At 45.6% G+C, this 27,914-nt stretch overlaps 1 protein-coding gene across 1 annotated transcript in view; it reads left to right on the forward strand.

The window, feature by feature from the left end:
- The window catches only part of SLC5A11 (solute carrier family 5 member 11), a 64,617-nt gene that overhangs the window by 9,383 nt on the left and 27,320 nt on the right, over positions 1-27,914 (forward strand). Inside the window, exons 3-9 of the mRNA XM_054453152.2 lie at positions 3,221-3,379; positions 7,160-7,231; positions 10,919-11,023; positions 13,155-13,214; positions 19,359-19,463; positions 21,012-21,117; positions 27,764-27,844. Coding sequence (XP_054309127.1) covers positions 3,245-3,379; positions 7,160-7,231; positions 10,919-11,023; positions 13,155-13,214; positions 19,359-19,463; positions 21,012-21,117; positions 27,764-27,844 — 664 coding nt within the window. The 5' untranslated portion in view covers positions 3,221-3,244. The remainder of the gene's footprint in view (positions 1-3,220; positions 3,380-7,159; positions 7,232-10,918; positions 11,024-13,154; positions 13,215-19,358; positions 19,464-21,011; positions 21,118-27,763; positions 27,845-27,914) is intronic.

Genomic DNA, 27,914 nt, shown 5'->3' on the forward strand with positions numbered 1-27,914 from the left:
ACCCTGAGCAACATAGTGAGACTTCATCTCTACAAAAAAAAAAAAAAAAAAAAAAAAAGCCAGGCATGGTGGTGCATCTATAGTGCCAGCTAATTGGGAGGCTGAGGCAGGAGGATCTCTTGAGCCTAGGAGGTTGAAGTTGCAGTGAGCTGTGATTGTGCACTGTACTCCAGCCTGAGTAACAGAGCAAAACTCTTGTCTCTTTAAAAAAAGAGAAAAAGTGATTGTGCCACTGCACTCCAGTCTGGACACCAAAGTGAAAACTTGTCTCAAAATAAATAAATAAATAAATAAATAAAAATAAAACAAAAAATGCTTGAGAGAGCCAACTTGACCCATCCATCTACCATATGAGGACACAGCAAGGAAGTACCATCTATGAGGAACGGGCCCTCACCAGACGCTGAATCTGCTGACAGCTCGATCTTGGACTTTCTCCAGAACTGTGAGCAATAAATTTATGTTTTTTACAAATTACACAGTCTAAGGTATTTGATTGTAACAGCAGGAATGGACTAATCCCTGCCTATGTATGGTCTCAAGCCTGAGTCACTAGCTCCAGAATAACCTCCCTGCCCGCATTCTTGCTTCTCATCAAGGCTGCCCCTTGTCTGATCATACCACTTTCTTATTAGAAATTCTTCACTGACGTCCTTTAACCCAGAGCACATGTGTGCACTGGAGGTGTTCCTGGCCTTCAGAGATGTTTCAAAATGTATGAGAGATTTTTGGTTGTCACAATAATTTGGGAGTGCTACTGGCATTCAGTAGGTGGAGGCCAGAAATTCTAGACTTCCTGAAATGTGTATTGCCCACACAACAAAGATTTTCAGAGGACCCGCCAGATATTCATGTGGGCAAAAATCCCATTTATCACTATCTGAGTCCACAATCTACCTTCAGATTACATAAAATGAAAAGTATTGGAGTTTTTTCTTACTTTAAAAATGTACCTGGGCTGGGCATGGTAATCCCAGCACTTTGGGAGGCCAAGGTGGGAGGATTCCTTGAGGCTGGAGTTCAAGGCCAGCCTGGGGAACATAGGGAAACCTTGTCTCAAAAAATAAAATAAGCCGGGCGCGGTGGCTCACATCTGTAATCCCAGCACTTTGGGAGGCCGAGGCGGGTGGATCACGAGGTCGGGAGATCAAGACCATCCTGACTAACACGGTGAAATCCCATCTCTACTAAAAATACAAAAAAAAAACAAATTAGCTGAGTGTGGTGGCAGGTGCCTGTAGTCCCAGCTACTCAGGAGGCTGAGGCAGGAGAATGGTGTGAACCGGGGAGGCAAAGCTTGTAGTGAGCTGAGATCAGGCCACTGCACTCCAGCCTGGGAGACAGAGTGAGACTCCATCTCAAAAAAAATAAAAATAATAAAAATAATAAAATAAAATAAACTTAGCTAAGTGTAAATGGTGGAGTCAAGGTCTTGCTCTGTTGCCCAGGCTGGAGTGCAGTGGCACAATCTCAGCTCACTGCAACCACTACCTCTCAGATTCAAGCAATTCTCATGCCTCAGCCTCCCGAGTAGCTGGGACTACAGGCATGCGCCACCACACCCAGCTAATTTTTGTATTTTTAGTAAAGACAGGGTCCCGCCATGTTGCCCAGGTTGGCCTTGAACCCCTGGCCTCATGTGATCCACTCACCTCAGCCTCCCGGAGTGCTGATATTATAGGCATGAGCCACTGAGCCCGGCCAAGCTGTACAGCTTCTGAGCCTGAATTCTTAACATCTCTCCCCATGAACCTGCCCTCTATGAAACATCACGTTGTGCTGTTGTTGTCCATGGATGGCTTTGTCCCATCACTGGGCTGTGCATCGCAAGAGGGCAGGGATCAAATATTTTCATTTCTGGATGCCCAAAGGCCGACAGAGAGTGGAGTTGCATCTTAACACAGGAATAAGTCAATGCCCTGATCACTTGTGGTCAAAAATCACCCTTGGAAATTTTATTAGTTTCTGACTGCTGCTTTAACAAATTACCATGAACTTAGTAGCTAAAATAACATAAATTTATGACCTTACAGTTATAGAGGTTAGAAGTTCTAAATGGGTCTTACTGGGCTAAAATCAAGGTGTCAGCAGGACTTAATTCCTTCTGGATGTGCTAAGGAAGAATCTATTAATTTGCCTTTTACAGTTCCTAGAAGCCACCTGCACTCCTTGACTTGTAGCTCCATTACCCCATCTTCAAATCTAACAACGTTGAGTGAAATCCTTCTCATGCTGTCATCTCTGTGGCTATCTCTTCTGATTCTGTTTTTGATGTGATTACATGGGGCCCACCCAGTTAATCCAGGCATCTCTCTATTTTCAGGTTAGCTGCAGCTAGGCATCTCCCTATTTTAAGTGATTTGACTAACAACCTTAATTTTATCTGCAAACTTAATTGTCCTTTGATATGTAACAACATATTCACAGGTTCTGGGGATTAGAGGTAAACATCTTTGGGGGCCATTTCTCTGTCTACCACAAGAATCCCTTAAATTGCCCATGGATTTGCAGGGCACTGAGAAAACTGCTTAGATTAGTGGCTCAAAGCATGGATTCTGGAACAAGATTATTGAGTTCAAATCTCAGATTTATGACCTTGGGCACTTACTTAACTTTTCTGTGTCTCAACTTCACCATCTGTAAAATGGGGATGATAACAATAGTGCCCACTTTGCAGGTTAGTAAACACTTAGAATGATGCCCAGGATATAGTAGGTGCAATATGGGTGTTTATTAAATATATTAAATTTCATGGGTATATATAGCATTGGAACAAGATTATGGTGTCTGGCTGAGCCCCAGACAAAATTATTGACCTGACTCTCACCCAGCTGTGAGGTACCACGGAAGTGGAGACTGACTCAGGTGTCTCATTTTTCTTTCACTCTGGGACACATGCTTGCTAAGTGGAAGAGGGTGCTGAAATCATCTGTACTATTGCAATTGTTTATGCTTCTTTCTATTTTGCCAAGTGAGTGACAAAATTGACTGCAGATTTGATGTGACTTCATTATGAATATGTGTTGAATGAATGAATGAGTGAGTGGATGGGTGGATGGATGGATGGATGGATCTGTCTTCCCTGAAGATCTGTCTTCCACCACACATCCCTCCACATGGGTCCTCTTTCATGGATGGCCTAGAGAGGTAGCTACAGAAAGGGTGAGAAGAATGATGCTGGCTAGGATCTGGCATCTGACTGGCATTTGCCCTTTCTCAGGATCCAGAGGTCTCGTTCAGGACCATGGAGAGCGGCACCAGCAGCCCTCAGCCTCCACAGTCAGATCCCCTGGATGCGTTTCCTCAGAAGGGCTTGGAGCCTGGGGACATCGCGGTGCTGGTTCTGTACTTCCTCTTTGTCCTGGCTGTTGGACTATGGGTAAGCCAGGCCACTGGGGGATGGGGGATGAAGAGAGAAGGAAATGTCTCTTTAGAGGTCCAGAGTTAACCTCATCCTTTTGGAGCTAAGATACTGACTGTGAGAGGAAGAAACTAACACAAGGTTATAGAGTAATCAGAACTTAAAATTTTTAAACATGCATTGGGTGTGGACTATTGTCAGACACTGTGTTAAGCATTTTCACTTACGTTTCTTATGTAATTTTCACAGGCCCCTATGAGAAAGATGCTATTACAATACCCATTTTACAGATAAGGAAACACAGGCCCAAATAATTTAAGATCCTCATCCTGTAAGTTAGGAGAGCTAGGGTTAGAATCCCTGCCTCCCTTACTTTGAAGCTCATGTTTTGTTTTTGTTTTTGTTTCTGTTTTGTTTGTTTTGTTTTTTGAGATGGGATCTCCCTCTGTTGCTCAGGATACTAGAATGCAGTGGTGTCGATCATAGCTCACTCCGGCCTCGACTTCTTGGGCTCAAGTGATCTTCTTACCTCAGCTGCCAGGTAGTTAATTTTTAAATTTTTTTTGTAGAAATGGGGTCTCAGTATGTTGCCCAGGCTGGTCCCAAATTCCTGGGCTCAAGCAATTCTCCCATCTCAGCCTCCCAAAGTGCTGGGATTACAAACAGCCCAGCTTTTTTTTTTTTTACTTTAAAGAAAAATTTAAAAGGCAATACAGTCACATGGTTCAAAAATAAAAATCACTTATGACAAGCAATGAAAAGTCTCAATATTAACCTTCTTTCCACAGGTAACCAATATTATTAGCTTGTTAGTACATTAGCATATGGATGGTTCAAGTGTCTTTATGCAAATCCAAGCAAATTTTAATATGCATATTTCCTTCTTTCTTAAACAGAAGGTAGCTTATACTGTTTTTTAACTTTCTATTTTTCACTTCTCAGTATCTTTTAGATATCTTTTCACATCAGCACGTAGACATTCCTTATCTTCTTAAAAGTTGCATAATATTTCCTTAGATGATTGTGTTGTAATTTATTTAACTAGTCGTGGGCTGAAGGTCATTTGGATTGTTTCCAATCTCTTACTATAATAAACTATACTATAATAAACAAACCCTGGCCGGGCGCAGTGGCTCACACCTGTAATCCCAGCACTTTGGGAGGCCGAGGCAGGCAGATCACTTGAGGCCAGGAGTTTGAGACCAGCCTGGCCAACATGGTGAAATCTCATCTCTACTAAAAATACAAAAATTAGGCCGGGTGCGGTGGCTCACGCCTGTAATCCCAGCACTTTGGGAGGCAGAGGTGGGCAGATCACTTGAGGCCAGGAGTTGGAGACCAGCCTGGCCAACACGGTGAAACACAGTCTCTACTAAAAATACAAAAAATTAGCCAGGTGTGGTGGCACCTATAGTCCCAGCTACTTGGGAGGCTGAGGCAGGAGAATGGCATGAACCCGGGAGGTGGAGCTTGCAGTGAGCCGAGATCACGCCACTGCACTCCAGCCTGGGCGACAGAGTAAGACTCCATCTCAAAAAATATATATAAAAAAATTAGCCAGGCATGGTGGTGGGTGCCTGTAATCCCAGCTACTCAGGAGGCTAACCCAGGAGAATCACTTGAACCTGGGAGGCAGAGGTTGTGGTGAGCCGAGATTGCGCCATTGCACTCCAGCTTGAGCAACAAGAGTGAAAATCTGTCTCAAAAATAAATAAATAAATAAATAAATAAACTCTGTACACCATGTGGGGTGTAGCTATAAGATAAATTCCCTGAAGCAGAAATGCGTATATTAAAGAATATATGCATTTGTGATTATACTAGTTTGTGTCAAATTGCACTCCTTAGGTGTACACATCAGAAATGATAAGAAAGTCTGTTTTGTCACATTCTCACCAACAGTATATTGTCAAACTCATTTTTGTCAGACCAGGAAAAATAATATCTCAAAGTATTTTTTTTTTTTTTTTTTGAGACAGAGTCTTGCTGTGTCCCTCAGGCTGGAGTGCAGTGGTGCAATCTCAGCTCACTGCAAGCTCCGCCTCCCGGGTTCACGCCATTCTCCTGCCTCAGCATCCCTAGTAGCTGGGACTACAGGCGTCCGCCATCATGCCCGGATAATTTTTTTTGTATTGTTAGTAGAGATGGGGTTTCACCGTGTTAGCCAGGATGGTCTCAATCTCCTGACCTCGTGATCCACCCACCTCGGCCTCCCAAAGTGCTGGGATTACAGGGGTGAGCCACCGCACCAGGCCAGTATTGTTAATATGCATTTATCTTACAATGAATGAGGCTGGGCCCCATTATGTATATTTAAACACCACATATTTTCTTTATGTGAACTATGGCTTCATATCTTTTGCCTTATTTCTATTAGGTTCTTCTTCTTTTTCTTATCAATTTCCAGGAGCTCTTTTTGTATTAAGGATATTAACAACTTTGAGATAAAAGGTCAGGCGCAGTGGCCCACGCTGGTGATCCTAGCGCTTCGGGAGGCTGAAGTGAGCAGATCGCTTGAGCTCAGTTCAAGACCAGCCTGGCAACATAGTAAGATACCATCTCTACAAAAAACACAAAAATTAGTTGAGCATGGTGGCATATGCCTGTAGTCCCAGATACTTGGAAGTCTGAGCCAGGAGGACTGCTTGTGCCTAGGAGTTCAAGGTTACAGTGAGCCATGATCACATCACTGCACTCCAGCCTGGGTGACAGAGTGAGAACCAGTCTCAAAAAAGAAACAAAGAAAGAGAGAGAAAGGAAAGAAAGGAAGGAAGGGAAGGGAAGGGAAGGGAAAAAGAAAGAAAAAGAAAAGGAAAGAAAGAAAGAGAGTGAAAGAAAAAAAGAGAAAGAGAGAGAAAGAAAGAGAAAGAGAGGGAAGGAAGGAAGGAAAGAAGGGAGGGAGAGAAAGAGGGAAAGGGAAAGGAAGGGACAGGAAGAAGAAAGAAAAAGAAGGAAAGAAAGAGAAAGAAAAAGGAAGGAAGGAAAGAAAGAAAGAAAAGAAAAGAAAAAAGAAAGAAAGAAAAAATTAATCACCAATGTGATAGTATTAACAGATGGGGCCTTTCGAGGGTGATTAAGTCATAAGAACTGAGCCCTCATGAATGGGATTAGAGACTTTATTAAAGAAGCTCAAGGGAACTAGTTTTACCCCTTTTTGCCCTTCTGTTCCTCTGGCATGTGAAGACACAGAGGAGGTACTATCTATGAGGAACAGGCTCTCACCAGACACCAAACCTCTCGGTGCCTTGATCTTGAACTTCCAAGTCTCCAGAATTGTAAGAAACAAATTTCTGTTGTTTAAAAATTACCCAGTTTCGGGTATTTTGTTATAGCAGTGCAAAACAGACTGAGACATGAGCCTCAGTTTCTTCCTTTATCAGATTGGCCTAATGACACAAACCTCATAGGGGTTGGTAAGGATTAGATGAGGCAATGCATATGAAGTGCTTGGCACAGCATCTGGCACATAGTAAACACTCAGTAAATGGTATCAGTTATAAAATATCATAGACAAGCCATGAGCCTAAGACTCAAATGTCTAGGGAGACCAAGTAGGTTATCATAAAATAAATGTTTGTAGCCACAAGTGGTAGGAGCTGTGTTGACCTGAAGAGTTTATGTTTCCTCTAAAGACACAAAATTAAAATTTTCTCCAAAACTCTGGGAGAAACAGAATATATTTGATATCTGAATCTGGCCCTCGGGACTCCCAGTTTGCAATCCCTGGCCTAGGCCGTTTTGAGATGCCTCTGATTGCTAACGTCTTCCCTCACCCACCTCTCTTCTTTTTTCTTTTAGTCCACAGTGAAGACCAAAAGAGACACAGTGAAAGGCTACTTCCTGGCTGGAGGGGACATGGTGTGGTGGCCAGTAAGTGGTCTTTGGTTCAATTAAAGTCACTTCTTAAAGAATCTTCAAGTGCTGGGATTCTGTCCAGCCTTTGATATCTCAGGACTCTCTGGTCTCATGTTGTTTGGAAGTCATTGTCTAAACTAAAGAAGGATTAGCTCCAGCTCAAATTTGTTTAAACAACAACAAAATTCATCACCTCATCTAAGGGAAAAATCTGGAGTTAGGTTTTAAAAATATATATTATATAAAAAACAAAAAATCAGCTGGGCGTAGTGGCATGTGCCTATAATCCCGGCTACTCGGGAGGCTGAGATAGGAGAATCACTTGAACCCAGGAAGCAGAGTTTGCAGTGAGCTGAGATGGCACCATTGCATTCCAGCCTGGGTGACAGAGCGAGGCTCCATTTAAAAAAAAAAGTAAAGACGGTGAATTAGTAATCACAAAACTTCTCACAAAGAAAAAGACCAAGCACCAAGGATCAAGATGGCTTCAATGATAAACTCTTCCAAATGTTTCTAGAAAAATTAACACAAATCCTTTACAGATTCTTCCAAAAAAAAAAAAAAAAATTAGAGGCCGGGCGTGGTGGCTCATGCCTGTAATCCCAGCACTTTGGGAGGCCGAGATGGACAGATCACAAGGTCAGGAGTTCGAGACCAGCCTGGCCAACATAATGAAACCCCACCTCTACAGAAAATACAAAAAAGTAGCCAGGTGTGGTGGCAGGCACCTGTAGTCCCAGATACTTAGGAGGCTGAGGCAGGAGAATCACTTGAACCCAGGAGGCGGAGGTTGCAGTGAGTCGAGATTGCGCCACTGCACTCCAGCATGGCGACAGAGCAAGACTCCATCTAAAAAAAATTAGAACACTTCCTAACTCATTCTATAAGGCTATTATTGCCCTAATACCAAAACCAGAGATATTACGCACACACACAAAAAATACAGATAAATATCTCTTATGAATATAGATACAAAAGCTCTCAGTAGAGCAAATCTTTTTTTTTTTTTTTCCTGAGACAGGATCTCTCTCTGTTGCCTGGGCTGGAGTGCAATGGTACAATCATAGCTCACTGTAGCTTCAAACTCATGGGCTCAAAGGATCCTCTCACCTCAGCCTCCCAAGCTGGGACCACAGGCATGTGCCACCACGCCTGACTAGCAAACCAAATCTAGCAACATATAAACATGAATTTACACCATGACCAAAAAAGATTCATCCTAGAAATGAAGGTTTGGTTCAATATACAAAAATGTCAATCAATGTAATACACCATATATATTATAGAATAAAAGACAAAAATGAGATCATCTCAATAGACAAACCATTTAACAAAATCTAAAACCCTTTCATGATAAAACATTCAACAAACTAGGAATAGAAGAAAACTTCTTTAAGTTTTGGCATCTACAAAATCACCCACAGCTAACATACTTAGTGGTGAAAGATTGAAGTTTTTTTCTGTAAGATCAGGAACGAGACAAGGATGTGCCGTTTGCCACTTGTATTCAACATTTTTCTGGAGGTTCTAGCCAGAGCAATTCACAAGAAAAAGAAGTAAAGCGTACCCAGATTGAAGAAGAAGAAACAAAGCTATCTTGATTTGCAAAAGACATGATCTTGTACATAGAAACTTCTAAATAACCCAAGAAATGCTATTAGACATTATAAATGAGTTTAGTCAGATTGCAGATTATAAGATTAATTTTTAAAAATTAATTGTGTTTTATACACTAGCAGTGAACAACCTGAAAATGAAATTAAGAGAATAATTCCACTTATAATAGCATCAAAAGAATAAAGTATTTAGGAATAAATTTGACAAAAGAATACAACACTATACACTGAAAAGTCACTGGAAAAACTTAAAGAACTAATTAATTAAGAAAACATCCTGAGTTCTTGGATTCAAAGACTTATTACTGCTAAAGCAGCAATATTCCCCCAATGGACCTGCAGATTCAACACCATCTCCATCAAAATTTCTGCTCTTTTTTTTTTTTTTGGCAGAAATTGACAAGCTGATCCTGAAATTCATATGAAAATGCAAGGGACCCAGAATAGCCAAAATGATCTTGAAAAATAAGAATAAAGTTGGCCGGGCACGGTGGCTCACGCCTGTAATCCCAGCACTTTGGGAGGCCAAGGCGGGCGGATCACGAGGTCAGGAGATGGAGACCATCCTGGCGAACACGGTGAAACCCCGTCTCTACTAAAAATACAAAAAATCAGCAAGGCGCGGTGGCGGGTGCCTGTAGTCCCAGCTACTCGGGAGGCTGAGGCAGGAGAATGGCATGAACCCGGGAGGCCGAGCTTGCAGTGAGCTGAGATCACGCCACTGCACTCCAGCCTGGGAGACAGCGAGACTCTGTCTCAAAAAAAATAAAAAATAAAAAATAAATAAATAAATTTGGCATACTCACACTTCTCAATTTGAAAACTTACTACAAAGCTACAATAATCAAAAGAGTGTGATACTGACAGGAGGATAAACATGTAGACAAATGAAATAGAATTTGATAAGAAGAAGAGATAGGAAAGTCAATAAGGAGGCAAAATGGCTCTTTCACAATTCTCTCTCCTCTCTTCTCTTCCTTCACCGTTCTCCTCCTCTTCTTTTTCTTCTCACTCCCTCCTTTCCCCTCCTCACTGGATCTGCCTTTTTTTTTTTTTTTTTTTTTTTTTTTTTTTGAGACTGAGTCTCTGTAGTCCAGGCTGGAGTGCAGCGGCGCAATCTCGGCTCATTGCCACCTCCACCTCCCGGGCTCAAGCGATTCTCCTGCCTCAGCCTCCTGAGTAGCTGGGATTATAGGCATGTGCCACCATGCTCAGCTAACTTTTGTATTTTTAATGGAGACGGGGTTTCACCATGTTGGCCAGGCTGGTCTCAAACTCCTGACCTCAAGCGATCCGCCTGCCTCAGCCTCCCAAAGTGCTGGGATTACAAACGTGAGCCAGAGCACCCGGCTGGACCTGCCTTTCTGTGCAGGTCTCCATCCTCCCCTGTCTCTGAACTGGCAGTGATGAGCAGCACAGGGTGAAACATGCCTCCACACCACCCCCTCACCCCCAGCACACACACACCTCCCTGGTTCAACATCTCCAGTCCAAGGGACCAGCAGAGACGGTGTCCCCATTCCAAATTCCCAGGAAAGAGAATATAATTTGCCCAGCTTGGGCCAGGTACCCAGGCCTGTCCAGCCCAATCAATTGAGACCAGGGAGACCAGGGATTGGCATCATCAAGTACAGCACTAGCCATTTAGTGCTATACCAAGAGGACTATCTACTTTGCTAAGTTAGAAGCAGATGTGGGGAGTAACACAGGCTTCCTGATTCTCATCATGAATCACTTTCTGCATTACCTGTCACCTTCTTTCCCGACCCCCGACCCCTGCAGGGATGCTGCATATAGTTGTTGAAGCTGTGCACTGCACAACCCTAGAAGGTGCAATCTGCATTTTAGGCCCTGTAGTCATGAATATTTGTTCTACCAATTTCTGACAGGTGGGCTCTGACCAAGTAAGAGTCTTGGGAAAGAAGAATCTCATTCTAATGTAAACAAAAATGCCAGATAGGCTAGGGGTGGCCCTGCCTTCCTCCACTTCTCTTCTCTGTCCCTTTGGAGCATGGTAAGAATTGGGGGTGGGGAGCATGTACCCTCGACTTTGTCTCCAAGATCTGACCCATCCATCTCCCCACAGGTGGGTGCATCCTTGTTTGCCAGCAATGTTGGAAGTGGACATTTCATTGGCCTGGCAGGATCAGGTGCTGCTACGGGCATTTCTGTATCAGCTTATGAACTTAATGTAAGTATTTTACCTAGAGCATAGATGACATCTTACCTCCACCTAATAGGTAGATCTCAGGGGAAAGTTGTGTGAATGCCCTGCACTTTAAAAATAGAATGATGGGGCCAGGCGCGGTGGCTCACACCTGTAATCTCAGCACTTTGGGAGGCCAAGGCAGGTGGATCACCTAAGGTCAGGAGTTTGAGACCAGCCTGGCCAACGTGGCGAAACCCTGTCTCTACTGAAAATACAAAAAATTAGCCGAGTGTAATGGCGGGCACCGTAATCCCAGCTACTCGGGAGGCTGAGTTAGGAGAACCATCTGAACCCAGGAGGCGAATGTTGCAGTGAGCAGAGATTGCACTACTGCACTCCAGCCTGGGCGACAAGAGTGAAACTCCTTCCCACCCCCTCCAAAAAAAAAAAACCACACACACATAAAAAAAAAAAAAAAACCAAAAAACAAACAAAAAAAATAATAGCGTGTTGGGCGTGATGGCTCAGGCCTGTAATCCCAGCACTTTGGGAGGCCGAGGTGGGCGGATCTTTTGAGGTCAGGAATTTGAGACCAGCCTGGTCAACATGGTGAGACTCCATCTCTACTAAAAATACAAAAATTAGCCAGGCTTGGTGTTGCACGCCTGTAATCCTAGCTACTCAGGAGGCTGAGGCAGGAGAATCACTTGAACCTGGGAGACAGAGGCTGCAGTGAGGTGAGATTGTAACACTGCACTTCAGCCTGGGTGACAGAGTGAGACTCTGTCTCACAAAAAAAAAAAAAAAAGTGTGTGAAGAAGAGGGCTCAGAATTCCTCTCCTAGAGATGCAGAAGAAAGATGGTATCGTGGAGACTGAAGCATATTTCTGTGTACTTTAGATGTCAATCGGCCATCGCAAAAATTTTACAGCTCAGTAGTTTTTGACTTTGTTTGCTACCTCTGAGATACTCAAGGGATAAGATACACTCTCCTATATAGCAGGGCTCACTTGGGATATGATTTTTACTGGGGTCAGGGCAGGAAGGGGATTATTAATAATGATCATTGCCTTCATAATGTCCAATATTTTTTGGATGCTTATTCTATGCCAGGAACAGACTTTGATATGTTACATACACTATCACATTATAGGATTCATTTACAGATTAGACCCACACTGCCTGGGTTTACATTCTTGCTCCAACACGTATAAACTTCAGCGGCAAGTTGCTTTTTGTGTGACCTTGGGTGGCATGTGTTATTTCTGTTTGTTTGTTTTGTTTTGTTTTTATTTTTTTTTTGAGACAGGGTCTTGCTCTGTCGCCCAAGCTGGAGTGCAGTGGTGTGGTCATGGCTCACTGCAACCTCCACCTCCCAGGCTCAAACCATCCTCCCACTTCAGCCTCCCAAGTAGCTGGGACCACAGGTGCACGCCACCATGCCTAGCTAATTTTCATATTTTTTGTAGAGACGGGAATTTCACTATGCTACTCAGGTTGGTCTTGAACTCCTGGGTGCAAGCGATCCACTCGCTTCTGCCTGTCAAAGTGCTGGGATTACAGGCGTGACTCACCGCACCCAGCTGGGCAAGTTTCCTAACCTCTCTGAGCCTCATATACATAATAGGCATATTAATGGTACCTGTCATGTGGAACCATTATGAGAGTCAAGTGAATTAATGCTTGTAAAGGGTGCAGAGAGGCGCCTGGCATACAGTACTCATTAAGTATCATCTCCCTGATTTCCTTGCAACCACTTAGTGAGGCACTGATATGCCCATTTTCCAGGTGAGAAAACTGAGTCTTGAAGACCTGTGTTAACTCTTATGGTCATCTTTGAACCCAGGTCTGCCTGCTGTCACGGCCTTGTTTTAATCACTGCTGAGGAGGGGAGGGGGCACAACTGGATGAAGCGATGACGTGACGTTTAGGAGACACAGAACTAGGAAGCATTGCAAAAGCCTTCTTTTTCCACTCTCCTTTTCCTTCCCAAATCCCTTCCCCATGTTAAAAAAAGGAAATTTGAAGGCCGGAGCAGGTGAACCACTCAGCGAGTAAGAGACTACACCAGAGGTGGAGTTCAGGCCAGGCTGCCTCAGGGCGCAGAGGGAAATCCAAATGGGTACCTTGTTGTGAGCTGGGGGCCAAGTCCTGACTGTGTTTTCTTGAGCAGGGCTTGTTTTCTGTGCTGATGTTGGCCTGGATCTTCCTCCCCATCTACATTGCTGGTCAGGTGAGTCGGGAGACATTGGGATGCTGTAGAATTGAAAGATGCTTTGGGAATCTCAGCCCTGCAGTCCCTCCCTTATCCCGCCATCCCTCCTGCCCATGGTCATGCATTAGATTGCCACTCAGAGGCCCCAGTAAAGGGGAGGGGTGATCCACAGGCGAGACAATGAGGAACCCAGTCCATAGCACTTCCCGCTAGTACCCAACATCCAAGGCACACAGAAGGCATTTGGAGGTTGGAAAAAATATGGGCCCTCAAATTTTAAATACCAAAACACAAATGTAAAGCTCACAGTCTCTTAAATGTTTAAATCACAACATGTTTCCGCTATATTTTTTTGAGACAGGGTCTGGCTCTGTCCCCAGGATGGAATGCAGTGGTGCAATCTTGGCTCGCCTGGTCTCACCAGCCTCCCCAGCAGCTAGGACCACAGATGCAAGCCACCGCACCCAGCTAATTTTTGTATTTTTTTTTTTTTAGTAGAAAATAAAAAAATCCCGCCATGTTACCCAGGCTTGTCTTGAACTCCTGGGCTCAAGTGATCTGCACACCTCAGCCTCCCAATCTGAGTAGCTGGAATTACAGGCATAAGACACCATGCCCAGCCAATGTTTCTGCTTTTTACTAAAAAATAAAAATAAAAATAAAAGTATATAGCTCATGCCTGTAATCCCAGCACTTTGGGAAGCCAAGGCAGGCAGATCACTTGAGCCTAGGAGTTCGAGACCAGGCTGGGCAACATGGTGAAAACCTGTCTCTACTAAAAAAACACAAAAATTAGCCAGGCATGGTGGTAAGCACCTGTAATCCCAGCTACTCAGGAGGCTGAGGAGCCATGAGAATTGCTTGAGCCCGGGAGGCAGAGGATGCAGTGAGCTGAGATCACACCACTGCACTCCAGCCTGTGTGACAGAGCGAGACCCTGTCTCAATCATATATATATATATATTTTTAAAAATCATATATGTATTTTAAAATCATATATATGATTCAGTGATTTTTTTCTTCCTTTGCACACAAAACTATAATAATTGAGCTATTTCTGACTGGTACAAAATGTCAATGTCTTAGTTACAAAATAATGCTGCTTTTGACTGTTTGAAAAGCATTTTTTTGTGTTTTTTTTTTTTTTTTTTTTTTTTTGACAGAGTTTTGCTCTTGCCCAGGCTGGAGTGCAATGGTGTGATCTTGGCTCACTGCAAACCTCTGCCTCCCGGTTTCAAGAGATTCTCCTGCCTCAGCCTCCCAAGTAGCTGGGATTACAGGCGCCCACCACCACGCCCAGCTAATTATTGTATTTTTAGTAGAGATGGGGTTTCACCATGTTGGCCAGGCTGGTCTCGAACCCCTGACCTCATGATCCACCCACCTCGGCCTCCCAAAGTGCTGGGATTACAAGCATGAGCCACCATGCCTGGCCTGAACAGCAGTTTTTAAAAAATCATCTATGATCTCACTGGCAGCATTGCATCATTCATACTTTCTAACCTTAATTCTGTTCTAGATGTTCTATTGCACATGGCAAGACCACACAATATCACAGTGTTGTCCGTAAAGCAATAACTGATTTTAGCTTTTCATTATGGAAATGTTAAAAATACACAAAGTAGGCTGGGCATGGTGGCTCATGTATGTAATCCCAGCACTTTGGGAGGCCGAGTTGGGTGGATTGCTTGAGGCCCGGAGTTCGAGACCAGCCTGGGCAACATGGCAAAATCCCATCTCTACAAAAAATACAAAAATTAGCTGGGTGTGGTGACACACACCTATAGTCTCAGATACTCAGGAGGCTGAGGCAGGAGGATTAGGATCACTTGAGACCGGTAGGTTGAGGCTACAGTGAGCCATAATTGTGCCACAGCACTCCAGTCGGGGGGACAGAATGAGACCCAGTCTCAAACACACACACACACACACACGCACACACACACACACACACACAAAGTAGAAAAAGCTTAGGAATCAGAAATCATGTTAAAAATCCTTCAGGCTGGATGCAGTGGCTCATGCCTGTAATCCCTGCGCTTTGGGAGGCCAAGGAGGGAGAATCACTTGAGTCCAGGATTTCAAGACCAGCCTGGGCAACAGAGCACGACCTTATCTCTACTAAAATTTTTTTTAAATTAGCCAGGCCTAGTGGCGAGTGCCTGTGGTCCCAGCTACTCAGGAGGCTAAAGTGGGAGGAACACTTGAGCCCAGGAGTTGGAAGCTGCAGTGAGCTATGATCACGCCACTGCAGTCTAGCCTGAGTGACAGAGAATAGTTCAATTCTGTATTAAGGGCAGGGATATATGGGTAAGTAACCTCCCTTGGAGGTAATCCCAAAAGTCTAAAAGCAAGACCTTTGGTGAGCAGGGGGCCTGGGTCTGCTCCTGACCGCTGTGGCTAGCTCCCATGTAGACACAGCATCTGAGGTATAACAACACCGGACTGGAAATGAAGTTCTCCGGGTCAAAGCATCAAGAAAGTTATTGAGCGCCTACTACAGGAAGGCGTATATGATGGTAGAGATGCAGGTGAGTGAATATTTAGGGTTGCCAGACAGTCTCACCTGATGGCTTCCATTTTCTCTGGCAAGCAGAAGATGATGTCATCAGCTGAGAGTGAGAAAGGAACTTGTGAAGCTTTAGGTTGAGAAGATGCAAAGTTTGTTTTTTTGTTTTGTTTTGTTTGTTTGTTTTGAGATGGAGTCTCGCTCTGTCACCCAGGCTGGAGTGCAGTGGCACAATCTTGGCTCACTGCAGTCTCCACCTCCCAGGTTCAAGCAATTCTCTGCCTCAGCCTCCCGAGTAGCTGGGATTACAGGTGCCCACCACCACACCCAGCTAATTTTTGTATCTTTAGTAGAGACGGGGTTTCACCATGTTGGTCAGGCTGGTCTCAAACTCCTGACCTCCTGCGCCTCAGCCTCCCAAAGTGCTGGGATTACAGGCATGAGCCACTGCACCAGCCAGATAGCCAGATGCAAAGATCTGAAATGGCTGCAGTAGTTGTTTGTAATAGAAAAACCTGGGAACAACCACCATGTCCATTAATAAGGAACTGGACAGCCGGGCTGTACCATCTCATGCCGTGACAAGGGATGAAGTCCACAGAGGTATGCTGATCTCCAAGCTATTGTTAAATAAGAAAATAAAATCTCCTAGATCTAGACATCCTTTGGGCAATATCTTACACTTATACAAAGGAGAGGTTAAACCCATCCTAGATAATAAATGCCAAAGTGTTGAGAAAAGTTCAAAAGCTACCCAATTTGTTTTTATTAGGACATGAAATAAACATTCAGAAAAGCAATAAAACACACACACACACACACAACAAACACAAAAGTGCAGCTTGACAAATTATTGTAAAAGGAACACCCACATCAAGACAGAAAACATAATGTCAGCCAAGTGCGATCGCTCACACCTGTAATCCCAGCACTTTGGGAGGCTGAGGCAGGCAGATCACTTGAGGTCAGGAGTTCGAGACCAGCCTGGCCAATGTGGTGAAACCCTGTCTCTACTAAAAATACAAAAATTAGCCAGATGTGGTGGCGGGTGCCTGTAGTTCCAGCTACTCGGGAGGCTGAAGTGGGAGAATTGCTCAAACCCAGGAAGTGGAGTGAAGTAAGCCAATATCACACTACTTAACTCTTGCCTGGGTGACAGAGTGAGACTCCATCAGAAGGAAAGGAAAGGAAAGAAGGAAAGGAAATGAAATGAAAGGAAAGAAAAGGAAAGGAAAGGAAAGGGGAAAGGGGAAAAGGGAAAGGGAAAGGAGAAGAAGAAAGGAAAGGAGGAAGGAAGGAATGGAGAGAGGGAGGGAGGGAGGGAGGGAGGAAGGAAGGAAGGAAGGAAATATAATGTCCTCTGCAAGCCTTTAGAAAATCACAATGCTGGCTGGGCACAGTGGCTCAGGTCTATAATCCCAGCTCTTTGGGAGGCTGCGGTGGGAGGATTGCTTGAAGCCAGGAGTTTGAGACCAGCCTGGGCAACATAGTGAGACCCCCATCTCTGCAAAAACAATTAAAATAAAGAATTAGCTGAGACTGGTGGTGTGCACCTTTAGTCCCAGCTAGTCAGTAGGCTGAGGCAAGAGGATGGGAGACTGAGGAGGAGGACTGATCGCTTGAACCCAGGAGATCAGGGCTGCAGTGAGCTATGATCATACCACTGCACTCCAGCCTGGGTGACACAGTGAGACCCTGTCTCTAAAAAAGAAAAATCACAATGCCTTCCCTTCTCCTTGGCTTTCCTATTAAGTAATTACTCCCTTGCTTTTCTTTACAGTTTTAATTCTGCATACCTGAACAATGTAGTTGAATTTTACTTTTTTTGGTGAAGGGTGGGTTATAGATAATTGAAAACTGGAGTATTTTTTTTTTTTGAGGCAGAATTTCGCTCTGCTGTCCAGGCTGGAGTGCAGTGGCATGATCTCAGCTCGCTGCAACATCTGCCTCCTGGGTTCATGCAATTCTCCTCCCTCAACCTCCCAAGTAGCTGGGATTACAGGTGCACACCACCACACCCGACTACTTCTTGTATTTTTAGTAGAGATGGGGTTTCCCCATGTTGGCCAGGCTGTTCTTGAACTCCTGGCCTCAGGTGATCCACCCACCTCAGCCTCCCAAAGTGCTGGGATTACAGGTGTGAGCCACCGCACCCAGCTTGGAGTAATATTCTTTTGTTACATGTAGCTGATGTGTTAATTGTCATTGCTATGCAGTATCACGTAGTGTGACTCACATCCCAATATATTTATCCATTCTGTTGTGCGTGGGCATTTAAGTTGCTCCCAGTATTGGTCTATGATAGACAGCACTGCTGTGAACATTTTTATAAGTGTGTTCTTCTGCACATAAACAAGCATTGGTGAGAGAGTCTACCTCTGAGTGGAATTTCTAGGTCATTGGATATGTTCATCTTTGGCTTTACAAGATATTGACAAACATTTTCCCAGAGTAGTTCTATCCATTTATATTCCCACCAGCAGCGTATGAAAATTCCCTTTCCTGCAATTCGGCGTATCCTTGGTGACATTTTATATTCTCCAACTTAAAGATTCTTGCGAATTTGGTGCATGTGTAGTGATATCTCACTGCTTTTTAAAATTTTGTTGACACAGAGTCTTGCTCTGTCGCCCAGGCTGGAGTGCAGTGGCGTGCCCTCAGCTCACTGCAACCTCTGCCTACCTGGATTCAAGCAATTCTTGATTCTCCTGCCTCACCCCGTCCCCCGCCACACACACACTGCCCCAGTAGCTGGGACTACAGCCACCATGCCCAACTAATTTTTGTATTTGTAGTAGAGACGGGGTTTCACCAAGTTGTCCAGGCTGGTCTTGAACTCTTGACCTCAAATAATCCTCCTACCTCACCTCCCAAAGTACTGGGATTACAGGTCTGAGCTACCGCACCCGGCCATCTCACTGTTTTTAATTGGCAACTCTTTTTATACATTTTCCGGCCATTTGGATTTCCTCTTTGAGGAAGTAACTTGTCTAGGACTTTTGTCCATTTTTCTATTAGGTTATATGTCTTTTTAAAAAAAAAAAATAGAGATGGGGTCTTACTGTAGCAATAGAGATATTGCCCAGGCTGGTCTTGAACTCCTGGGCTCAAGCAGTTCTCCCACCTTGGCCTCCTAAAGTGCTAGGATTACAGGTGTGAGCCATCGTGCATGGCCTCACAATTAAATCTATTATCCGCCTAGAATTTATTTTCATCTACCATATGTATGTTTCTTGAGGCAGGGTCTCCCTGTCACTTAGGCTAGAGTGCAATGGCACGATCATGGCTCACTGCACCCACGACCTCCTGGGCTCAGGCTCAAGTGATCCTTCCACCTCAGCCACCTGAGTAGCTGGGACTACAGGTGCCTGCCACCACGCATGACTAAATTTGTATTTTTTGTAGAAATGAGGTTTCACCATGTTGCCCAGGCTGGTCCCAAACTCTTGCACTCAAGTGATCCTCTTGCCTCAGTTTCCCAAAGTGATGGGAACCAACTGCGCTGGGCTCCTCTCCTCCCTTCTTAAGTATCAGGTTGAGAATCCCAAGAAGACCATCTGCGCTCTCAGTTGTGGGGGCAGGAGCAGATGGGAAGGGCTTGTGCGGGGATGTCAAGTGCTGGTGGTGAAGTAAGTCTCAGCTCTGGCCCTCAGGTCACCACGATGCCAGAATACCTACGCAAGCGCTTCGGTGGCATCAGAATCCCCATCATCCTGGCTGTACTCTACCTATTTATCTACATCTTCACCAAGATCTCGGTAAGGCAGCGACACAGCCTGGCCTCACCCATGCAGCGTGGGGAGAAGATAAGGCACAGATCATTGCTCGGGAGTGTCTCCTTGCTATCCCCTTTCTCCTCCTCTTTCATAGGCTGCAGGGAGATTAGAGGAAGATGGGATGGGGGGAAGTAAGCGTGGACAGAGGAAATTGGGAGAAAACGGTCGGGTGCAGTGGCTTATGCCTGTAATCTCAGCACTTTGGGAGGCTGAGGCGGGTGTATCACTTGAGGTCAGGAGTTCGAGGCCAGTCTGGCCAACATGGCGAAACCCTATCTCTACCAGAAAATAGGAAAATTAGCCAGGCGTGATGGCACATGCCTGTAGTCCCAGCTATTCGGGAGGCTGAGGCAGGAGAATTGCTTGAGCCCGGGAGGCGGAGGTTGCAGTGAGCCAAGATCATGCCACTGTACTCCAGCCTGGGTGAAAGAGCGAGACTGTGTCAAAAAAAAAAAAAAAAAAAAAAAAAAAAAAGAAGAAGAAATTGGGAGAAAAGGTAGAGGAAAGGAGGGAAGGACTTTCTCTTCTACTCCTGCCAAAGCTTCTTTGTCAACATCTCGGGATGGTGTGGGTTGATCAATGGGACTCCAAGAACCCTGCCAATCCTTGGATAGGACTGTTCTCTTCCTCCTTGAATTAGATGCTGATCAGCTGTTTATCAGATGTGCTGATGGCTGATTGCACTGCCCCACCCTGACCTATGGATGGGCAGATCTCCTAGGAAGTGGCAAAGAACAGGTGTATTGCAACCTCCAGACATGTGCCCCTCAGCGGAAGCTGCCTTCGCTTCCAGCCAGGGAGGAGGGAGGAGCTTGTTCTATGGGAAGGGGTATGGGGGAGCAGAAGGGGTTCCATTCAATCCAAGCAACAATAAGTGAATCTACACCAGCTCCAGACTGCAGGACAGACACACAGGCTCCTTTCTAGAACGTTCACTTGCAGTCTGGTGGGAAGCTGCAGATGTGGGAAGCCTTCTAGGTGAAGTTACATCCCAGGAGGAACTTACGGTAGAGAAAGGGGACTGGCCCTCCAGACGGAAGCACCAGCACAAGTGAAATCTGGGAGGCCTAGGTACACACGATTTGTTGAGAAACGGAGGGTATTTCAGAGTCTGTAGAGGTCTGGGAGTACGAAGTGAGTATTTAGCCTCATTTATTTAGCCTTTATCTTAGGGGCAATGGGGGAGTCACTTACGAGTTTGAGTGGGGAGGAGAAGGATGATGTGATCATTATGGTATTTAATGAAGGTTACAGTGTGGAAGATGGAGTGGGAAAGGACCAAAAGCAGAAGCAGGAAGACCATTGAGGAGGCTGCTGCATCAGCCCAGGGCCCACAGGGCTCCAGTTTAAGACCCCTGATCTGGGATGAAATGGATTAAGAAGGGATGATGTATGACTCTTCTGTGTTTGTCAGCATCTAGGCTAGGCCCTGATCCCAGGGAACCTGTGCTGCAAATGTCCATTCATTCATTCATTTACTCATTTTTTCATTAATTCATTTGTTCATCCATCAACCTCCTTTCTTCACAGGTAGACATGTATGCAGGTGCCATCTTCATCCAGCAGTCTTTGCACCTGGATCTGTACCTGGCCATAGTTGGGCTGCTGGCCATCACTGCTGTATACACGGTTGCTGGTAAGACTGAACGAAGGGTAACACCTAGCAGAGGCAGTGGGCAGGGACTGTGGACCACTCTACCTTCTCTTTGCCCGTCTTCTGATGTTCCATTGTGCTAAGACCCATTTATTCATTAAATGTCACTCCTTTACCCTAGATAAAAAGATTTCTCCTGACCATTATCCAAAGGAAGGGGGTTACCTGATAAGATAAAGCATTTTAGGTTGGGCGCGGTGGCTCATGCCTGTAATCCCAGCACTTTGGGAGGCCAAGGCAGGTGGATCACTTGAGGTCAGGAATTCCAGACCAGCCTGGCCAACATGGCAAAACCCCATCTCTACTAAAAATATAAAAATTAGGCCAGGCGCGGTGGCTCACGCCTGTATTCCCTGCACTTTGGGAGGCCGAGGTGGGTGGATCACGAGGTCAGGAGTTCAAGACCAGCCTGACCAACATGGCAAAACCCCATCTCTACTAAAAATACAAAAATTAGCCAGGCGTGATGGCCCATGCCTGAAATCCCAGCTACTCAGGAGGCTGAGGCAGGAGAATCACCTGAACCCGGGAGGCGGAGGTTGCAGTGAGCTGAGATCGCGCCACTGCACTCCAGCCTGGGTGACAGAGCGAGACACCAGCTCACAACAAAATAAAAAAAAAAAAAAATTAGCCGGGCATGCTGGCAGACTCCTGTAATTCTAGCTACTCGGGAGGCTGAGGCAGGAAAATTGCTTGAACCCCGGTGGGGTGGACGTTGCAGTGAGCCAAGATGGTGTCATTGCCCTCCAGACTGGGTGACAGAGTGAGACTCCATCTCAGAATAAAAAAAGATAAAGCATTTTTAAAATGCACCGCAATGGCATAATGTTTTTTCCCATTCATGTATCTGAGAACTATTTCTTGAGCACCTACTAACTGCTGAGTCATGTGCACTCACAGGCACAATACAAGGCTGGATAATAAACTACTGCAATCCTGGAGCCTGAGGGCAGGTAACCTCATCTCTCCCCCTCCTACCTGTATCCTAGAAGAGTGCCTGGCACGCAGTAGGGCCTTGAGAAGTACCTGTTTTTAAGTATTCATTATCTCATCTTCCACTCTATTTTCACCCTTCTCTGCCTCCTCTTGGCATAATATAACTCATTCCATATATATGTGTGTGTCTGTTTGTGTCTGTGTGTGCCTGTGTGTGCACAGACACAAGCACACTGGTATCTCTATATTATGTACTTTGTATCTATATATCATGTATTTACATATACAGGTGTGTGTATACGGATATACATTTCCTACTGTGTGCCAGACATCATGCCAGGGAGTGAGGCACAGACGTAAACAAGACAAATATCTCTACTCCAGAGGAACTTATTGAAGATGGGAGACAATGAACAGGGAAATCAATAAATAATGTTAGGACAGGTGTGGTGGCTCACGTCTGTAATCCCAACACTTTGAGAGGCCGAGGCGGGTGGATCACCTGAGATGAGGCATTCTAGACCAGTCTAGCCAACATGGCGAAACCCCGTCTCTACTAAAAATACAGAAAAATTAGCTGGGCGTGATGGCACATGCCTGTAATCCCAGCTACTCGGGAGGCTGAGGCAGGAGAATCACTTGAACCTAGGAGGCGGAGGTTGCAGTGAGCCAAGATCACACCACTGCACTCTAGCCTGGGCAACAGAGTGGGACTCTGTCTCAAAAATAAATAAATAAATATGTCAGTGTATATTATTATAACCTGAGAAGTGCTATAAGGAAAAATTAATTAGGGTGAAGAGATGGAGGGCAGGTTTTTTTTTGTTTGTTTGTTTTTTTACATAGAATATTCAGGTAAGGCCTCTCTAAGGTGATATATCTCAACCAATTTTTTTTTCACCTTCGACTTTTATTTTAGATTCAGGAGGTACACGCAGGTTTGTTAATGGGTATAGTGCATGATGCTGAGGTCTGGGATACGAATGGATCCATTAGCCCAGGTAGTGAGCATAGTACCCAATAGGTAGTTTTTCAACCGGTGTCCCCCTCTCTCTCTCCCTCCTCTAGTAGTCCCCAGTTCCCTTATTCAAGTCCATGAGTACCCAATGTTTAATCAGTTTCCACTTATAAGTGAGAACATGTGGGCCAGGCATGATGGCTCACTCCTGTAATCCCAGCACTTTGGGAAGCCGAGGTGGGAAGATCACCTGAGGTCAGGAGTTCCAGACCATCCTGGCCAACATGGTGAAACCCCTTCTCCACTAAAAATACAAAAATTAGCAGAGTTTGGTGGCGGGTGCCTGTAATCCCAGCTATGTGGAAGGCTGAGGCAGGAGAATCTCTTAAACACAGGAGGCGGAGGTTGCAAGGTTGCAGTGAGTGGAGATCGCACCACTGCGCTCCAGCCTGGGCAACAGAGCAAGACCCCATCTCAAAGAAAAAGAAAATAAACAAATAAGTGAGTGGTTTTCTGTTCCTGCATTAATTCACTTAGGATAAGGGCCTCCAGCTGCATTCATGTGCTGCAAAGGTTATGATTTTGTCCTTTTTAATGGCTGTGTAGTATTTCATGGTATATCTGTACCATATTTTCTTTATCCAATCCACTGTTGATGGGCACTGGTGTCAATTCCATGTCTTTGCTATTGTGCATAGTATTGTGATGAACATATGAGGGCATGTGTCTTTTTGGTAGGATGACTTATTTTCCTTTGGGTACATACCCAGTAGTGGGATTGCTGGTCAAATCATAGTTCAATTCTCAGTTATCTCTCCACAGTGGCTGAACTAATTTACACTCCGTATTAGTCCATTCTCACACTGCTATAAAGGACTACCCGAGACTGGATAATTTATGAAAAAAAAAGAGGTTTAATTGACTCACAGTTCCACAGGCTTGACGGGAAGCATGGCTAGGAGGCCTCAGGAAACTTACAGTCATGGTGGAGGGCAAATGGGAAGTAAGCACGTCCTACCATGATGCAGCCGGAGAGAGTGAAGCGGGAGGTGCTACATACTTTTTTCTTTTCTTTTCTGTTTGAGATGGAGACTTACACTTTCACGGCTGGAGTACAATGTTGCAATCTCAGCTCACCGCAACCTCCACCTCCTGGGTTCAAGCAATTCTCCTGCCTCAGCCTCCCAAGTAGCTGGGATTACAGGCGCCTGCCACCATGCCCAGCTAATTTTGTGTTTTTAGTAGAGACAGGTTTTCTCCATGTTGGTCAGGCTGGTCTCGAACTCCCATCCTCAGGTGATCTGCCCGCTTCGGCCTCCCAAAGTGCTGGGATTACAGGCATGAGCCACTGTGCCTGGCCTAGTGCTACACACTTTTAAACAACCGATTCTCATGAGAACTCTATCACCAGACAGCTCTGGGGATGGTGTTGAATCATTAAAATCACCCCCATGATCCAATCACCTCCCACCAGGACCCTCCCCCAACACGCAGGGATTACAATTCAACATGAGATTTGGGTGGGGACACAGAGCCAAACCATATCACACTCCCACCAACAGTGCATCAGCATTTCCTTTTCTCCACAACCTCGCCAACATCGGTTATCTTTTGACTTCTTAACTGTTTTTAAGTTTAAAGCTGTTCTGGCCGGGCGCAGTGGCTCACACCTGTAATCCCAGGACTTTGGGAGGCCAAGGCAGGAGGATCAACTGAGGTCAGGAGTTCAAGACCAGCCTGGCCAATATGGAGAAACTCTGTCTCTACTAAAAATACAAAAAAATTAGCCGGGTGTGGTGGCGGGCACCTGTAATCCCAGCTACCTGGGAGGCTGAGGGAGGAGAATCACTTGAACCCTGGAGGCAGAGGCTGCAGTGAGCCGAGATCGTGCCACTGCACTCCAGCCTGGGCAACAGAGCGAGACTCAAATTAAAAAAAAAAAAAGCTGTTCTGACTGGTGTGAGATGATAACTCATTGTGGTAGTGATTTGTTTTTGTTTGTTTGTTTTTCTTTTTTTGAGACAGGGTCTCCCTCTGTCACCCAGGCTGGAGTGCAATGGTGCAATCTTGGCACACTGCAACCTCCATCTCCCAGGTTCAAGTGATTCTCCTGCCTCAGCCTCCCAAGTAGCTGAGACTACAGGTGCCAGTCACTATGCCTGGCTAACGTTTGTATTTTATGGTAGAGAAAGGGTTTCACTGTGTTGGTTAGGCTGGTCTTGAACTCCTGGTCTCAAGTGATCTGCCTGCATCAGCCTCCCAAAATGCTGGGATTACAGATGTGAACCACTGTGCCCGGCCTGTGATTTGCATTTTTCTGGTGATTAGTGATGATGAGCATTTTTTCGTATCTCAACCAAGTTTAAATAACACCCACGAGCATTGCAGGGGAGGAGAACTCCAGGCTGAGGGAAGGGCTGCAGTAAAGACTCTGAGATGAGAACCTGCTTGAGCAAATGGTTATGTAGGCTGTGCCCTATTCCACTCCAGGGGGTGCCATTCACACCAACCAGAGTGAAAATGGCACCCCCTGGCACTGTGCTAAGCAGCAACCCTGGTGGTAAGAGTGGGATTGGAGAAAAGGGCAGGGACCAGAGCTTTGAAGGAAACAAAATGAGCCTAGCATTTGTTCTAAGTGCCATGGAATACTATTGGATGCTTTAAACAGAAAATTGACAAAATCTAACATATACAAAGTCCCCTGATACAGAAAGACCTTCCTGAGTTCTCAGAACTAGCAGAAGCCATGTGCCTGGGGCAGGGGAAAAGGGGAGGGCAGGCTGCCATAGCTGATGAATGTTGGTGTTCCTTGTTTGGAGGTCTGTGTTCCCCATTAGACCGTAGGCTCTATGAGGGCAGGGAACATGCCATTTTGTTGGCCTCTGCATCCCTACCGTGTAGAACTCGGTGGGGAGCTCACTGGCTATTTGGTGAAAGACTGAACAAAATGCTCCCCACAGTGCCTGGCATAAGAGAGATTCTCATCACTGTTAATATAGAAAGGATGGTGGGGTTAAGTGGTACCCAACACCAGGACCTCACCACACTCAGGCTGACTCACTGCATGCGTGAACGGCAGGGAACTGAGGCCAGAATCAAAGCCAGGTCTCCTCCCCTTTATGAGAGAGCCCTGTTCCTGCTGGCAAGGAAGGAGGGATCCCAGAGAGCACCTCACCCACGGGCACAGGGTTTTTAAATTGTACAGTGACTGTGCCCTCTAGTAGACACGTTTCTATTGGATAAGTGTCCCTTCTCCTCAGGGAAGGAGGAAGAACAGAGGTCTAAGGAAGAGACTGGAAAGATTGCTCTTTCCAGATGCTGATGGATTTGCTACCAGGATCATCATTACGAATTTTTATGTATGTATTTATTTATTTTTTTGAGACGGAGTCTTGCTCCATTGCCCAGGCTGGAGTGCAGTGGTGCGATCTTGGCTCACTGCAACCTCCACCTCCTGGGCTCAAGTGATTCTCCTGTCTCGGCCTCCCGAGTGGCTGGGATTACAGGCGTGCCCCACCATACCTGGCTAATTTTTGTATTTTTAGTAGGGACAGGGTTTCACCATGTTGGCCAGGCTGGTCTTGAACCCCTAACCTCAGGTGATCCAGCTGCCTCAGCCTCCCAAAGTGCTGGGATTACAGGCATAAGCCACCTTTCCCAGCCCATTTCGAAGATTTTTGCAGGTGGCAAACTCAACAAGAATCCTCTGAGGCACCATCATGATCCTCTCCAGGAAGTCTAGGGGGCCTCTGAATACCTAATACTCACATCCTTTATCCAGTCTTAAAAATAAAGGTGTTGGCTGGGTGTAGTTGCTTACACCCGTAATCCCAGCACCTTGGGAGGCCGAGGCAGGAGGACTGTTTGAAGCCAGGAGTTTGAGCCCACCCTGGGCAACATAGCAAGACTCCATCTCTAGAAAAAAGTTAAAAATTAGCCGGGCATGGTGGCTCGTGCTTATAGTCCTAGCTACTTGGGGGACTGAGACAGGACAATCATTTGGGCCCGGGAAGTCTAGGCTGCAGCGAGCTATGATCGTGCCACTACACTCCAGCCTGGGTTGACAGAGTGAAACCCTGGCTCTAAAAAATAAATAAATAAATAAATAATAAATAAATAAAGGTGTTCAGAGCTTGGGGACTGTGGCCTAAGCACCACTTCCTATATCAGTTAAAGATTGCTGTGTTAAAAAACCACCCACAAATTGAGGGGCTTGAAAAACCAATGGTTTATTATTCCCCACACGTCCACGAGTTACCTGGGTGGATATTTGCTGGTCTCACCTGGCTGGAAGAGGATGGCCTCACTCACATGGCTGGTGTTAGCTTGGGCTGTCGACTGGGCTTCCCCTTCTTGGGGGCCCTCTTCCTTCATTAGGTTAGACCCGGCTTCTTAAAGCAAATGGTCTCAGGGCAACAGGAGAGTAAGTGCAGAAGCTGCAGGGCTCCTTGAGGCCCATACCACTTCCTCCACATTCTATTGGTCAAAGCAAGTCACGTGGCCAAGCCCATGTGAGAAGTAGAGTAATCAACTTCACCTCAACATGAAAGGAGCAGCAAAGTCACATTGCAAAATGGGCGTGCACACAGGGAGGAGTGATCGTGGCCATCTTTGCAATCAATCAGCACTAAGAAATCTCCCATCACGTCCTGGCCTTTCAGATTCCCTTGGTGACCCAGAGTAACCCCTTCTCATTAGACTCCCTGACCCTCACCTCCGTGCTCATCCCACCAGGTGGCCTGGCTGCTGTGATCTACACGGATGCGCTGCAGACGCTGATCATGCTTATAGGAGCGCTCACCTTGATGGGCTACAGTAAGTGGGGTCCCCGGGTCACTTGGGTGGATGACAGCACCTCTCTCCAGCAGGGATATCTGCTCTCAAC

Source organism: Pongo pygmaeus, chromosome 18 (assembly GCF_028885625.2).
Source record: "Pongo pygmaeus isolate AG05252 chromosome 18, NHGRI_mPonPyg2-v2.0_pri, whole genome shotgun sequence".
Classification (NCBI taxonomy): Eukaryota; Metazoa; Chordata; class Mammalia; order Primates; family Hominidae; genus Pongo; species Pongo pygmaeus.